The sequence below is a fragment of the Watersipora subatra genome, chromosome 7 (genome assembly GCF_963576615.1).
Source record: "Watersipora subatra chromosome 7, tzWatSuba1.1, whole genome shotgun sequence".
Taxonomy (NCBI): Eukaryota; Metazoa; Bryozoa; class Gymnolaemata; order Cheilostomatida; family Watersiporidae; genus Watersipora; species Watersipora subatra.
In genome coordinates this window covers 53,218,764-53,234,586 of record NC_088714.1, presented here as the reverse complement: position 1 = coordinate 53,234,586, position 15,823 = coordinate 53,218,764, and the positions used below count along the sequence as shown (strand labels likewise).

At 37.8% G+C, this 15,823-nt stretch overlaps 1 protein-coding gene across 1 annotated transcript; it reads left to right on the top strand.

The window, feature by feature from the left end:
- The first annotated feature begins 9,939 nt into the window (after window positions 1-9,939).
- On the top strand, window positions 9,940-14,111 carry LOC137400253 (lymphotoxin beta receptor inhibitor-like). Its single transcript, XM_068086583.1, has 4 exons — window positions 9,940-10,089; window positions 10,577-10,666; window positions 11,674-11,837; window positions 13,601-14,111. The coding sequence occupies exons 2-4, from the start codon at window positions 10,632-10,634 to the stop codon at window positions 13,726-13,728; spliced, it is 327 nt and encodes a 108-aa protein (XP_067942684.1). The 5' UTR covers window positions 9,940-10,089; window positions 10,577-10,631; the 3' UTR covers window positions 13,729-14,111.
- The last annotated feature ends 1,712 nt before the right edge of the window (window positions 14,112-15,823 follow it).

Here is a 15,823-nt window from a genome sequence, read left to right as displayed (position 1 = left end):
TTTCCTCACATATGCTAAGCGTACGGTCCAGGCCTGCCAACCCAAGAGTGGGGTAATGCGTGAGATTTGGTATTGGGGCAATTTATGTATCAATGATAGCATATATGAAGTTGTGGAAATTGGGGCAAAAATCTCACGCATTTCTCACGCGTTTTCATTTTTTCTTTGGGGTGATTGCGTGAGGGTTGGCAGGTATGAGCGTACCGTGAAGGCATTGGGTATTTAATTTTTTATGTTAGTAAATTCAATAGCTTCAAATTTTACAGTACCACCTTTAATTACAGGTTGTTTTTCTCCGGTACGCACTAAATGTATGTTGGTCAATTATTTTATTACATTCATTTAATTTGGCTAAAAATCGATATGTCTGTAGAATGAAACGCTAGGTGAGCCGTTTGGGGCATTCGTTTGCGAACAGAGTTATGTTCTTTTTTCTAGTTTTAGCCTTGGCAGTTTCGACTATACAACATTACGGTAAAATTGACGCACGGGTATCTCGGCGTCGCGCTAGTAGTACACCCGTGCATAAATGTGTTAAACTCAAATTCAAAGGTTAAGCGTTTAAGGATTTGATTGTAGAAACTGGGTTATTTATCGCTTTCCAAGTTTAAAATACGCTCAGTCAACGTATTATATTTCCGCTGCAAACATTAAAAATTTCCATCTGGATTCAAAACAAAACATCAACCGCTATCAATTATTTTTGTCGCTAATGGAAGATAAATTGGAAAAATTTCGAAAATCTAAAGCTGCAAAACATAATACTTTCACAGTTAATTGTCTATTACGAAATGTGTGGAACTTTATTAAACGCCTATTTAACAGCTTTAGCGTGTCATACAAGAATAACACTCACAAAGATTCTAGGGAGTTGTCTCAGGTAAAGTAAATCATCAGTATTTATTTACAATAGTTCTGTTACGATTTTGGAATAGGGCAGCTTGGTTCTGTATTGTACTTATTTCAGTTCTGCCGTATGTTGTATTTAATTCTGTTGTCGAAAAGGTTTTGTTCTCGGTGCCCTACCATCTTCTTTGGACTACAACCTCTTTACTCTTTAGGCTTACGATTTACGATAATTCTGTTACGGTTTTGGAATAGGGCATCTTGATTTTCTTCTGTACTTATTTCAGTTCTGCCGTATGTTGTATTCAATTCTGTTGCCGAAAAGGTTTTGTCCTCGGTGCCCTACCATCCTCTTTGGTCTACAGCCTCTTTACCCTTTAGGCCTATTATTGCAGCGAACGCCAGTTGTGTTGTATAAATCAATGTACTTACATGTACTGATGTGAAGATGAAGAAGAGCGTCTGTCTTTCGTTACACTTCCTTATATCCTCCCCATACTGCCTTACACTAGCTAATCTACTAGCTTTGCCCACTAGCTTTATCCAGCTTTATGCACTCACCGTAATTACCAAGACCACCTGTACTGTCTTGAGCTCAGACACCAATATAGCCTGAGCCTAACAAATCCCATAATACAACATGCCCTTTCTTTTTTCTTTTTGTTTTGGGCCACTCCATCACTACTAACAAGCAGATGTAGTAACTTACCTTACTTGTGTTGCTCGTTACCTGACTCCGTTAGAGCAGTCTCTATAGGCTATGTCTTTGGCTTGTCTAACCCTGTGCCACCGTCTAAAGTACTCTTCTCGCTACTGCCAGCTCCATTGCCAGTCTGCACTGGCTTTTCCATCACCCTGACCTCCGCCGCTACCAATACTTTTACCGTGACCACTGTCACTACCAACACTACTTCCACCAACATCTCCAACACTACTTCCACCAACCCTGACTAGCCCGAGTCTATTGGTTGGGTCAGTAATGACTCCTCAACCTCATCTCCGTCTCCTCCGTCTTTACCTCGCTCTCCCCAGTAAGAGGCAGGCTCGACAGGCTTCCTGTGGGAGGTCTCCACCTGGGCCGTAACCGACTGCACAGGGGATGGCACCACAGAGCTGGGAGTTGGCATAGGCCCAGACCTATCTAGTTCGACCTCACCTGCAACCAGTGCAGGTCTGCTACCAGCAATTCTCTGAACCTCGACTAACTCTTGCACCACTACCCTGAATGCCTTGACATTTTCCAACTCCATGACTGCTGTCTCCCGTTTGGCTTTCAGCTTAGCCAATTTTTCCTTCGACTTCCTCCACACCTCCCTTTCCTCTCTTTTAATCTCTGCTACCTTTTTCTCATGACTTTCTCTGACTAACATTCCATTGTTGGATACCTCAGCTAAAAAGAGCAAACCTTTTCCATTACAGACACTGGTTCAGCTACTTTTTCAGCACCTTCCCTTACCTCATCGTGACTGTGTTCTCTATCATACCCCATAGACATTTGCACATCTCTGGTACCTTGGGCTGTCCCCCGTTGACTACCAATTTCTACATATTCGCTACTCTTCACTCCCTTGGTTTGACAAGTCCACCAATCTTGACCTGTGTGACCTTTCTTAACTTCGCTCTCTCTGTCAGACTTATTTGTCAGGTTTTGCAACTCGACATCATCTGAAACATAACTTGACCTAGCAATAACGGTTCTCGACGACAACAGCTTAACTGGCTTAATACTCCTACACTCCTTAACAGGCTCAAACTTACTTTTGCATAACGCGTTTACAACAGCAAATAGTTTTAGCAGCTTCAACTCAGTTATGCCCAAAAAGTTTGTTCTCAATCCTTTCACCACATGAACTTCAGCATCCATATGCCTGTCTTTACTTTCCAAATGAACTATTACACTTCCAACCACTTTTAACTCACTACCATCAGCAGTTTCTAAAACTGTCGATGGTTTCTTTAACCGTAGGTTCAACTTATTGGCTGTTGCCTTGGTTAATATTGACACCTCAGCCCCAGTATCAAACGTAAATTCTACATTTACTCCATTAACTTTTAAATCTGCACAATTCTCTGGCCTAGTCAACTGTCATCATCATATTTATCCCTCGAACCAGAGAATCTAACACTTCTGCCCTTACTATTATCTTGGTACCTTTCATCATACCGACTCGTCTCGCGCCTCTCCTTATACCTCTCCCCCTCAAGCCTATCTATACTATTGTCCTTGTATCTACTCAACTTGTCTCTCGTCTCACGGGGGCTTTCTCGCTCCCTGCACCTCTCCCTACTAATATCTCGGCTACCATATCGCTCATAGCTATTATCATGGCTACCTCCTGACCACCTGCTGCTACCTTGTCTGTCGTAACCTACATCTCCTCCCTTATCCCTACAATAACGGGATACATGTCCTCGCCGTCCACAAGAAAAACTTTTAATGGAGGGACAACTCTTCATCTCATGACCACTACACTTGCAATTGTAGCATACTCTATCTTCACTGCCTTCTCTACTGCTTGTTCTATATTTAGAGACGTGCATCTCCCTGCTATCGTCTCTATACTTCCTACTGTCCTTGTTATACTCCCGGCCTCTTGTCCCATACCTGCTAGTATCATGCTCCTCACTACCATAATACCTTGTACTACTCCTAGGGCTACCTTTAGGGGAAGATCTACCCGCTGAATCATAGCTTTTATCTCTATCATTACTCTGGTACTGCACTCGGCTATCAAACTCTGAAACCTTTGCTACTTCCCTCTTAACCTCACTTTTTAAATCGGTACTTCTACCTTCAGTTCTCAAGAATCTATCCGAGTTGTTGGCCATTTTTCGAGCCCTCAATTCCTCATGTAATAACTCCCAAGTAAGATTGGTGTTCCTCATCAAATCTCTGCTTACTTCTCTATCTCTCAACCCGTTAACCACTGCTATAAGGGCAAACCTTACCCTATCATTATTATTAGCCACCTCTGCATATCTGCTCAAACTCTCTACTCGTTGTAAATATTCTCTATCACTTCCTCCAGGTGCCTGCCTAGCCGTAAGAAACTTATGCCCCTTTACGAACATACTCTCTTGTCTACCATAATAACCCTGCAAAACCTCCACTGCCTCTTCATAAGTAGAATTTACGCCGTCTACGTTAAACCCTGCACTCCTCAACACCTCTCTACCACTGTGCCCAATAGCTCTCAATAGTGGCACTAACCTAGCTTTACCTCTCATAATAGGGCGTCTATTGCCACCTTCACCTTTGTAACCTCTTCTCTCTACAGCACTCTCTATACATAAATTCATTTCTTCTATAAATCTCTCCCACGACTCATCACCGTGCTCACCGAACACCAGCTTCGGAAAACTACTCTCCATCCCCACACAACACAATATATCTCTCCCCACAAATTTACTCTACCCCACTCGTATAAATTTAATGTATTTCTCACCTCCGAGCACTTAATAAATATGTACACCTCACCAACACCGATGCTTCACCGCTACAACACCTCACAACACAACCTTACCTCACGTCACCTTACTTGCATGCCCGTGAGAGGGTCTAATCAACCGTTTAAACTTAACCCGTAACCAGAAAAATTATCGCTAATGATAACGCACAAGAAAGAAAAAAAATCAGTGCTTCGTCAGCTGCGCCATGTTGTATAAATCAATGTACTCACATATACTGATGTGAAGATGAAGAAGAGCGGCTGTCTTTCGTTACACTTCCTTATATCCTCCCCCATACTGCCTTACACTAGCTAATCTACTAGCTTTACCCACTAGCTTTATCCAGATTTATGCACTCACCGTAATTACCATGACCACCTGTACTGCCTTAAGCTCAGACACCAATATAGCCTGAGCCTAACAAATCCCATAATACAACAAGTTGTTTACATATTTAGGAGAATATCGCATTCAAAGCTTTTTTGTGTATTAGTTTGTAATGCAAACAGGACCAATAAAAACATTGTCTAAGTTATTCTCATAATCCTATGCACGGGTGTCTTTTAGTGGGATATTGCCGAGGCCGGGCCGTAGTCTACACACACAAAAAACAACCAAGGTCCACGTAGTTATGAGCAAAAACAAAAGTATCCCCCAAATATCTCACCAATCCGATAAGCAGCACACACAAAAACTAAACTAATCGACAGAGCCACCCATCATGTCAAAATATTCCAAGTTTCAAGTCATGTCTTGCACAACTCACCTTATGGTTTCTCAAAACTTTTCCTAAAGTCTCTTTTAATTTGAGACTGTTTGATTGCTGTTTTAGAAATGGTCACCGCTAGCCTATCCTAACGTCCTAATTCAACATCTCAGTAACTATCGGAGCATTGCTGAGTGCTCCCGAACTTTTTGATTCCATATTTAAGCATTGCTAGTGAGATTTTAGTTAGTGAGATGTTGAATCAGGACGTTAGATTAGGCTAGCAGCGACTATTTCTAAAACAGCAATCGGACAGTCTCAAATTAATAGGGACTTTGGGGCAAGTTTTGAGAAACCATAAGGTGAGTTGTGCAAGGCATGACTTGAAACTTGGAATATTTTGACATGATGGGGGGCTTTGTCGATAGGTTTAGTTTTTTGTGTGTGCTGCTCATCGTGCTACTTTTGTTTTTGCTCATACCTACGTGGACCTTTGTGGTTTTTTGTGTGTGTAGACTACGGCCCGGCCTCGGCTTCGGCAATATCCCGCTAAAGGACACCTGTGATCCTATGACTTGAATGTAGAGCCTTGCCTTTGAAGGCTTCTTCAGTTTTTTCCAATGTGTGCAGTTGTCAATAAGAAATAAATGTTCTAGATTGAACAATAGTTTTGGGACAACCTTCGTACCCTTTCGAAAAGTTGAATTTGTAGCTTTAAGTCTACAGAGCGCTATTTAATTTTTTTGCTTTAGTAGCATTTTTTGTTTTGCAGTTGGTAAATTAGCTCCTTGTTTTTCTTGCTTTTTAGTTAACCAATACAAATCACTCAGGTGACAGCCAGCAAAAAATAGGGATGGAGTCAAAAAGTGTGCCTATGTATTGGCTTGTCCGATCACTGATGTTACTAGTTTGGAGTCTTGCGGTCTACTACTTATACTGCCAAGAGCTTGCTGGGCCGTTTATCCTTGTGTCCGCCGCTGTCACACTTTTCTACTTTGGCACTTCTTCAAAAAGTAGAAAAAAGACTGAACTGAGTGCTTACTCTGTATTTAACCCTAATTGTGTTCGAATTGAAGGCACTTTGACTGCTGAGCAGTTTGAAAATGAGATTTTGCGCCGGCCATTAAGTGATGCAAGAACTAGCTGATGTTGGATTATATTTTCACTATTTAAAAGCAAGAGTTTCTGGGTATTTTACTATTTTCGGTGATCCAAGTGCTATATCCATGCTTGACCAAAGACTCTAAATGACAAACTGAACTGTCTGCAATCTTTGATGCGATCATCCGTACTTTATGAAGAAAATAATTTTTTTGGTCAAATTCGGCTCAACTGTTCTGTGTCACAAATTAGGAACTGTTATGGAAAACAGGTATTGCATTGGTCTGTTTTATTAAGTAGCTAAAATATATACATATATGTATGTCATCTAATCAGGCAATTATTTATTGCATTCAAAAATCTATCTGTATTGCACAATTAACATATACATGTAATATGTTCTAGTATCACTACAAAACAAATATATTTTCACTATCATAATCACAGTATTGGCATAAGAAACTTTATTTTCTCGTACAACAAAATAATTTATCCACTATTAGCAAATTTCTTTGCTTATCTGGAACTTTTGTTTGTTAATAAACCAATACGACTCCACCACTTATTATCTTTTGTCTCTTTTACTCTGCCAGTTGGGTTAGTGTGCTCCTGTGATTCATGTTAAATTTACAGTGCGCCCTTGGGTTATGCTGACCCAGTTATACGATTTTTTGGCCTTTCGATGTAGAACATGATATTTTTTCGTCCTCTCCATGCGATATATTTTTGTCATACGATATCAACATAATTCTTTCTCAAAATTCAAGTTTGGCAGTTGGTGTGCTGAATACATTGAAGTATCGAATATATCAATATGCTATTCGTCGAAATCCCTCCCACAACACATGAAAGAGATAAGATTATTTGTTATAGTAAAACCGAAACTGAAAACGGGTGAAAAGATTTTAGCGGTGACAAAGTGTAAGTTTTGTAAAATAGTTAAAAATACATGGTAACACTTACATGCAAGGTTGGCTTGGTTTAAACCACTCGGCTTAACCAGCCCGGAAAAACCAGTTTTTATGGTTTTTTCGGTTTTTCATTATTTTTTTGTGAAAAAACCATATTTTAAGCTCCTAGTGGTTCATGTGCGGTAGAAATGCATTTATATGTCATTATCAGCTGTGGAAGTTTATTTAGGACACAGTAGTAAATTGATGGCAGAGCTCAAGTTGAAACTACATGAAATCCTAGCACAACAATGAATTAGTGAATTTCATTTTCAATTGGTTCCGTCAAGTGATATGATGATCGCATACTTATGAAATATAAAAACCATATGAAATATACTAATCCAATCACCGTCTCTGATAATGAATGAATACTTTCTCCAAGTCTGGCCAGTGAGAAAGGATTACTTATAATTAGAAATTAAAACAATGAAATCCTTTTGGGCAAAAGCTTCAAGTTTGCAAACTAATATTTCATTTATTGGGCACAAGCCAAAGTAGTTGGATTATTAGAATTCATTTTATCAAGGTTTTTGTGTTTTGAAAAGTTAAAGTTGTGCCTCAAATTTCCAACATGCCTTGCAAACAGGATCCCGTCTGGCAGTTTTTCACTCGAACTGCAAAAGGCAAAGGTTTTAAGGCAAAACGTAATAGGTGTGCGTCGTAACGCAAGGTCACGCAGATAGGCTTAAAGCTCACGTAGCAAAATGTCAAGCTGACAACACCAAGTTAGACAGTGATGCTAATATTCAGGTGATGGAAGTTGAGTCATCTGCCACTGCTCCAAACACTAGCAAATGCGTCTGCATTATGCTCTGCTCTACACTACTACATGACTAATCACTTGGATTAAAGTTCCTACTTATACATAGAGCTGTATGTAAAATATTCACTTTATGTGATAAGATTTCTGCTCTGTATTTCATCGACCATGCTTAGAATGAGTCTTATTTGATTTAAGACTCATTCTGAAATTTCCATATATTTTCTCTTTTTTCTCATAACAACTCCCACAGTACCATCTTTAACGGATGATTCCACATATGTATGTTCAATACTCAATCATGCAGCTATAGTAAGTGATGTTAATTAGACTTAAAATTGCAAAAACTTGGGTAAAATTATAAAAATCATGAAAATCGGTTTAAACCAATAAAACCTGGTTTTTTCATAAAAACTGGTTTTTTCCAACCCTGCTTACATGTAGCTTTAAAGGTTGACTTGCAACAAAATTCACATTACAGTTATTAGATATCAAAAGATTCACCATGTCTTACTCTGTTGTGTTGTAGGTGCCAAATATATGGGAATGTGATTAAAAGCTCTTGAAAGCTAAAAACGAACAGTTAATCGCAGCCACACGAGGCCGCCGTAGTTTGGATTCTCTCTCCAAAACGGCTCAAATGTGACGTAGTTGTGGGAGATGGTTTCTGTTTACATTTTCATGCAACCTTATTCGTCAAAACATTTTCACAAATCTACATCGTGCATTCAATAAAACCAGGTCTATTGTTCTTACGCGCCTATTTTATCGTCATTGTAATGCTGTCACTTTTTAGCAGTGATATCTTATAACTTACCGTAAAAATTTGTTTAATTTTTTAACCTTACCTCGAAGGAGTACATATCATTGTCTGATAATCAAGACGAGTATGTTGGTCACTTGTGATAATCGAAAAGTGCTGCAGAAATTATTTTCCAAGTATTGGGTCACATGATCAAATTACGACTTGCCGATTAGACCAAACCGAAAAAAAACTGTAAAGTAGCGAGCATCTATATTTGGTACGAGGTCTTCAGTAAAACCCGAAGTGTTTGTCATAAACTAGTGCTACGATAAGTTCTATATTGAGCTTTTTATTGGCCTTTCAATTCACGTGAGAACATCACGTGACAAGACAATAACAAAATTTCATGACTACGTCATAGAAATAAAGATATTCCAATCTACGTCGGCTTTTCGTTTTTGAGCTTTTAATAGCTTGTAATCACATTTCCACATATTTGGCACCTACAACACAACAGAGTAAGACATGATGAGTCTTTTGATACCAAATAATTGTAATGTGAATTTTGTTGCAAGTCAACCTTTAAGTATGTGTTTAGTAACCTAAATTAAATGAGGTTAAATTCAGCGTCTATAGTATACATCTGCCTAGAAGGTAAAAGCTCTCAGCGGTACGTACTGCGCATAGCACATTGTAATATTACATTTGCAGATCATAACCACTAAATAAGCCAGAGTTACTATACGTAACCGTAGCTACTAAGGTTATCATATTATTTTTTTTACTAATTTTCATATGTACAGTACTTATATAAAATTTTGATAATTGTTACCAGGTGGTATTTGCATTAGATTATTACTATGGGTTTCTATACCCCTCTATATCGTCATTTTCACCTTACGATGCCAACACCGGAACAAATTAAAATCGAAACGATGAGGGTCCCACTGTATTATGACGGAGTTTGTAGTGTTTTGTGCTGCATGTAGCTGAGTGAGCTATTTTCCAAATAATCAAAAAGGATGCTCGAGTGCTTGAATAAGGTAACCACTGCATCATCCTAAGCAAGATTCTAATAAATGTTAAATCGACAATTTACCATCTAAGATGGAAGCTTACAGTAGTCTGTCTTAGCTGTCTGTAATCTATAATTATGTAAAAGAGTGTGTCACCAAGACAATGAGGATGTTTACGCAGATTAAAAATGTCACTTTCTATTAGAGTATCTCTATGAAGCAACTATATCTAAACCTTCATTTCAACACCTGCTAGTTCTCATAACTCTGTGATCTTATCTCACCGGTGTGACATCTTTCACAAGTGACTAAAGCATTACCATCTTCTCAAAGACAGTAACTTGAGGCAAGATGCGGTGGACTTTGTCTTTACAACTACCTCTTGTCTTGCTGTGTTTAGCAGACTCTCGGGTATCGGCAGCAGAAGAGGGCAGCTCTGCTGAAGAACACCACGAGCATGATGATTTTAACTTTTTAGATTTTTTCGGAGAAGAAAACACAGATGATGACTTGTAAGTATCCTTTGACCCTAGAGGTCATGTAGAGAATCTAGTAAATGATTTATGTCGCTGCTGAGACCATGACATGACCTCATCGAGCACTGACATTATTTAACAAAGTATTGTGATTCAATGTTACATTTTCTTCACAAAAAGTATGGGTTAGTAATGAGGAGGGAAAGACTGAAGGTATTAAATAATCTTGATTCCTTTTTGTTGTCTACGTTTCATTCAGTTATACGATACCAAAATCAGACACAAGCTGATATAGCCTATATAGCAGGGTAGTGTTCCTCCTGCCGGCCATAAGTTTTACAACTAGTAGAGAACTATGGCCTCATATGATGCTTTGCAATCAGCCGAAATCAAAAAGTTTCTTGTTGAAGATGTAGCTTAGCAGTTGGTAGATCAAACTAGATCAAACCAGATCAAACCAGATCGCACCAACTTGCTTCTGATAACTGTTAAGTGTGGCAAGTTTATAGTATGATGATTGCAGACACCTGGAAGCGCATTTGAAGGAAGATGTTGGAATTGAGAAGAGTGTAGAAAACATGACAGACATTGAGAAAGACTGGTACTACTTCAGGTTAGCTGTTCAGGTTATGTTTTGCCCCGACCTTTGACCCCGGACTTTGTATTTGTCTCTTGTATCAGCAGGAATAGGAACTGCGATGAATCACATCTCTAAGGAAACTGTTGGTTTGTGATCAGATATACGCAAAGTACTTTATTTCTGTTCCTGCGGTATTTGTATAACACCAAGATTTTATAACCGAAGATCTTATTGGCCTCAGTGAGGTACTTTTTTGGTTTTGTAAGTTTTTAAACTTCTAAAACATTGTGAAAGTAAAGAATTCTGTTTGGCAGCAAACCTGCCTAAGATTTAATCATTAAATTGCTAATATTAGATTGTGCTAAAATTTAACAAGATTTTCCCATTGAAATAATCTTTCATTAGTTTTGTTTAGAACAAAATTGGTTTATAAAAAGCAAAAACGGTGGAGTTTAAGCTTTTGAAAGCCTCATTTAAAAAGCACTATATTTGCATGATTTGTAAAGGGAGGTGAATGGGAACCATCAGACGCTTTACATATTTTTGTTGTTCATTATTCGCTACTTCCAAAACTAGTAATGAGCCCGCGTAACACTAGTAGTAACTAGTAGGAAACGCGTAACACAAAATAACAGACAGACACACATGCAAATAACAAAATGTTATTTATTATTATAAGCTTATTTGGCAATGCCATTTTATAATCTTTGAAAAATATTAAAGCTTTGTACCGATTTCTTTATTAATTCCCAGAATTCAGAAAAAGTGAAAATTCTAGCGTTTGTCTACGAATTCATCATTGTTACATGAACAGCTCTACCAACAGCTCTGTAGTGCCCAAGCAGAAATACATCATTGTTACATGAACAGTACAGCTCTACCAACAGCTCTGTAGTGCCCAAGCAGAAATACATCATTGTTACATGAACAGCACAGCTCTACCAACAGCTCTGTAGTGCCCAAGCAGAAATACATCATTTTGAATGTCTATCTTGTCGTTTTAACGTGTTCACAATTTACTAGTAGTTGTCTACTCCTAGGCTGCATGACACTGATGCTGATATGAGACTGGATGGGCTAGAATTATTCAAGGCATGGCAGCACCACTACCTTGAGCACATGGGACACGCAGGTCTCGGGCACACGGATGACTCGACTGAGGAGGGTCGCAAGTTCATAGAGTCACAGAATGAAACCTTTATGAGTAAGCCTCATGTTCAATTCATTGACGGATATTATTAGCTAGAAGCAGTGAGAAATAGTCTTATAATAGGCGTGTGTTCTAATAATATCATCATATATGAATTATTACTGTCACCTCAATGCCTCCTTTTAAGTTTTTCACTCGTGGTTGAAAAATGTTTTTAATTAGTTCCCCTAATCACAGCCTTGCTCAAATATACTATTTAGACTAGCATGGGATAAATTTTAGCCTATCGTTCTGAAAAAAAATTCAAACCTTTCAGATATGCTAAAGGTTTGATTACCTTTGCAATTGCTAAAGGTTTGATTACCTTTGCAATACCACAGTTCTGATTTAATTCACCTTTTGAGTATTATCTCCACTTGTAATTGCGGAAAACAGGCTCTATCGGTTTATTGAGTTTTATCAACTAGTCAGATGTCTTGGGATTTTTTGTAAAGAATTGTCAATAATCAAAATGGCACAGTTTGGTAAGTTTAACTAGGGTATGGCAGACAATGAGATTTTAGTATGCTGTAGGGAAACAACTCCAACATTAATGCATTTTAGTATTCTTTTGTCAAAAGTTTTCTTTTGTTGGCCTTTGTTGTTTAGTTTTGTTTTAACAATTTGATTTTTAAAGCTAACGTTTACTCTTGTTTCAAAGTCTCTGTATCTTCAAATAGTTCTGGACAAGAAAGCCTGTTTGTATTTAAGAAATGTTTGCCTCAAAAAACTTGGCCGTGATTATTCACAGCGCATTTCTTTTAGTAAAATAAAATTTGTGTTTTTTTATTTTGCCATTTTCCTGTTTTCATTGTTTTTTCACTTAGCAGGTGCTTCTTATGTTAGAAATACTAGCTTGTTGACAACACAGGTCAGTGCTTCCTTTAGTTATTTATGTCATACCTTCAGTAGCTCTTTTTCTACCAAATTAATTTCTGTACTTGAACATAATTACAAATTAAGTTAATATGAATATATGACCAGGGTGTATATAAAATGTCATAACTTTCGAACTATGCGATCTATAAAAAATTCAATGCCAAATTAATCAGCATAGAATTTTAAATTAGCTGATGCCATAAAAATGTCATAAATGAGTTGTTGAAAGAGCTCAGACATTTTTTCGTACTTTTTTGCAACTGCATGAGAATTTTCTAATAATATTATTACAGCTTACAGCATTATTATTATTGCTCACAATAATATAATCAATCTCAGTAGGGCTATTGTTTCATGAGAATTATCGAAAGCTTATTGATTCGCAATTAGTGAAACCTCCGTAGCTGCAATGCGTATGAAATGACTGCCAATTGCTGAGAAGAAAGTGCGATAAAAAATAAAGTTTTTGCGCAGCGAAACCTAGCTGAGTTGTCAGTTTTATATCTTTTAGCTCAACGCATGCAAATAATTTTTACCTTTTTATTCAGTACAGATATGATGGGCTAGTTAATTAACTGCTCACTAATCAGAAACATTTGTGACAAAATGGCCAAACTGAAATGCTCTACGAAGTCGTACTGAGCCATACTGTGTGGCTCGTACTAGTGAAAGTGTTACGGACTAGTGGGATTAGTGTTACGGATTAGTGGGATTTTTGCAAATCATATACGCTTTGCAATTTATCCTTCATTAGTTATTGCAAAAGTTGGATAATATTTCGTTCAAATGAGCATTTACTTAGATTTATATGTTGCCTAGCAACAATCCTCACATGTGTCTCTTTAAGGTCGACCTACGAAGTTGCTGAATATAGTCTTCTCGCATGTCTATCTTTTCAGTCATGGTGGATAAGATACTAGAGGAGCAAGACATCGACAACGATGGTTACCTCGACTACTTTGAGTACATGCTCGCTAAAGAGAAGGGGCGAAGAGAGGAAGAAGAAGAGAAGAACAAGAAAAAATAAGTTCTCGACAAATAACAAATATTTGATAATAATAACAAATATTCACGGAGTGTTTGAGACAGTTTGACATTTTTGTGATCAACCTGTTTCAGTTGATGTCACTTTATACATTAGCTTTTTTTAAATTTTAAACTATTGAACCATTATAACGATATTTAATGTCATAAGAAACTCATCTAACAACGACAATTTTAAATACCACCATCCCTTTGTTTTCACTAATACTTTGTTGTTGTATTGCTATAGGAACCTTCTGAAAAAGATGTTAAGATGTGTTGTTTTCATTGAGTGACCAATATTAGCTAAGTTGTGACTTTCAAATACAAGTTTAGTAAAATAAGTAAAATAATTTTAATTTAATTGTGTTTTTATTTTTTATGTTTGTTTGTGAATATTATTTATTGAGGTTTTCATGAGAAAATAGTGTTCTGTTGACCTCATAATTAAAAATTAAAGCTAATATAATGTGGTATAATATGATAATTAAGAATAAAATTGATAGTGGAATAATATGATTTGATTGAGTTGAGTAATTGATTGAGTTGATTGAGCTGAGTATATATATATATATATATATATATATATATATATATATATATATATATATATATATGAGCAAAGCATATGCAGCCTCCATGGCCATCTCAGATAATTTGCTAGCTGAATTTCAATCGGCTGCTCTCACAACGGACCTATGCCCTGATGATGAGGAAATTGACTGGCATACGAAACCTCTTCATGGTGCTTACCACCAACAAATATCTAAGGTTGGCGATCTTCACCAGACATATATGTGGCTGAACAAAGGAAACCTAACGGCCAATACAGAGTCGCTAATCATGGCAGCCCAAGAGCAAGAGCTCCCAACAAGGCAACTCCAAACGAAAATCTATCACACTAGAGACGATCCTAGATGCAGACTGTGCAAAGATGCACCTGAGACCATCCAACACATCATCAGTGGATGCAGACAGCTAGTAGGGAGCGCATACACTGAGCGGCATAATCATGTCGCAGGTATTGTGTATAGAAGTCTATGTGATGAGTATGGCCTTAATAAACCACAACACTGGTGGGAAGCTCCTGGTAAGGTCAATGAAAATGACCGCGCTAAGATCCTCTGGGACTTCTACATCCAAACTGACAAGCATGTCCTAGCAAACCAACCAGATATAGTGGTGGTAGACAAGGAGAACAAGAGGGCTACTATAATAGATATAGCAGTACCCAATGACTACAATATAGCCAGCAAAGAAAAAGAAAAGGTAGAAAAATATCTCCCTCTTGGAGAAGAAATTGAAAAATGCTGGAATGTAAGAACAACCGTAATCCCAGTAGTCATTGGGGCACTGGGCGCAATAACACCGGCGCATAAAATGTGGCTTGCCCAAATACCAACAACAATCAACTCAGGTGAGTTGCAGAAAAGTGCGCTATTGGGAACAGCTAAGATCTTGAGACGAGTGCTCAAACTCCCAGGTCTCTGGTAGGAGACCCGAGTTAGAGCAGAATTTACCACCCATACGGGGTATCCGGGGTGAGGAAACAATTTTTATATATATGTGTATATATATGCAAGCTGAGTTGATTGAGTATTTAGATTCCAAGTTAGTAATTATTAGTATGGTCATTTTTTAAAATTTTTTAACGCGGGTGACACAATACTCTACTATTCTTATGTCAGCTATGGTTGTAAAGTGACAACCGATGGTTTTTAATAATTTTAATTCAATGTTGTTAGTATACCAGTGTTATTAAATAAAATATAGAATGGTCAGTAGTCACAGTATGGCCAGCTAATCAATATCAATTGACAGCTCATTCACATGATCTAATACCTCTTCTTTCATAATCTTGATAGCGTTATATTTAAAAGATTGTCTGCCATAGTTCTTATTAATAGATGGTGTTATTAATGAGCATTGCGATCTTAGGCTTATTTGGTGTCTCTCACTATCCTGTTGAATATATTTGTATAGAGCACTGGCCACTGTAGCTACCTCCACTTTGCCTATCAACTGCCTGTAAAAGAAAGAACGCCGACTGGCGAGAGTATGTAGGCCTAATAATCGACGACCATCAATTACTGAGAAGG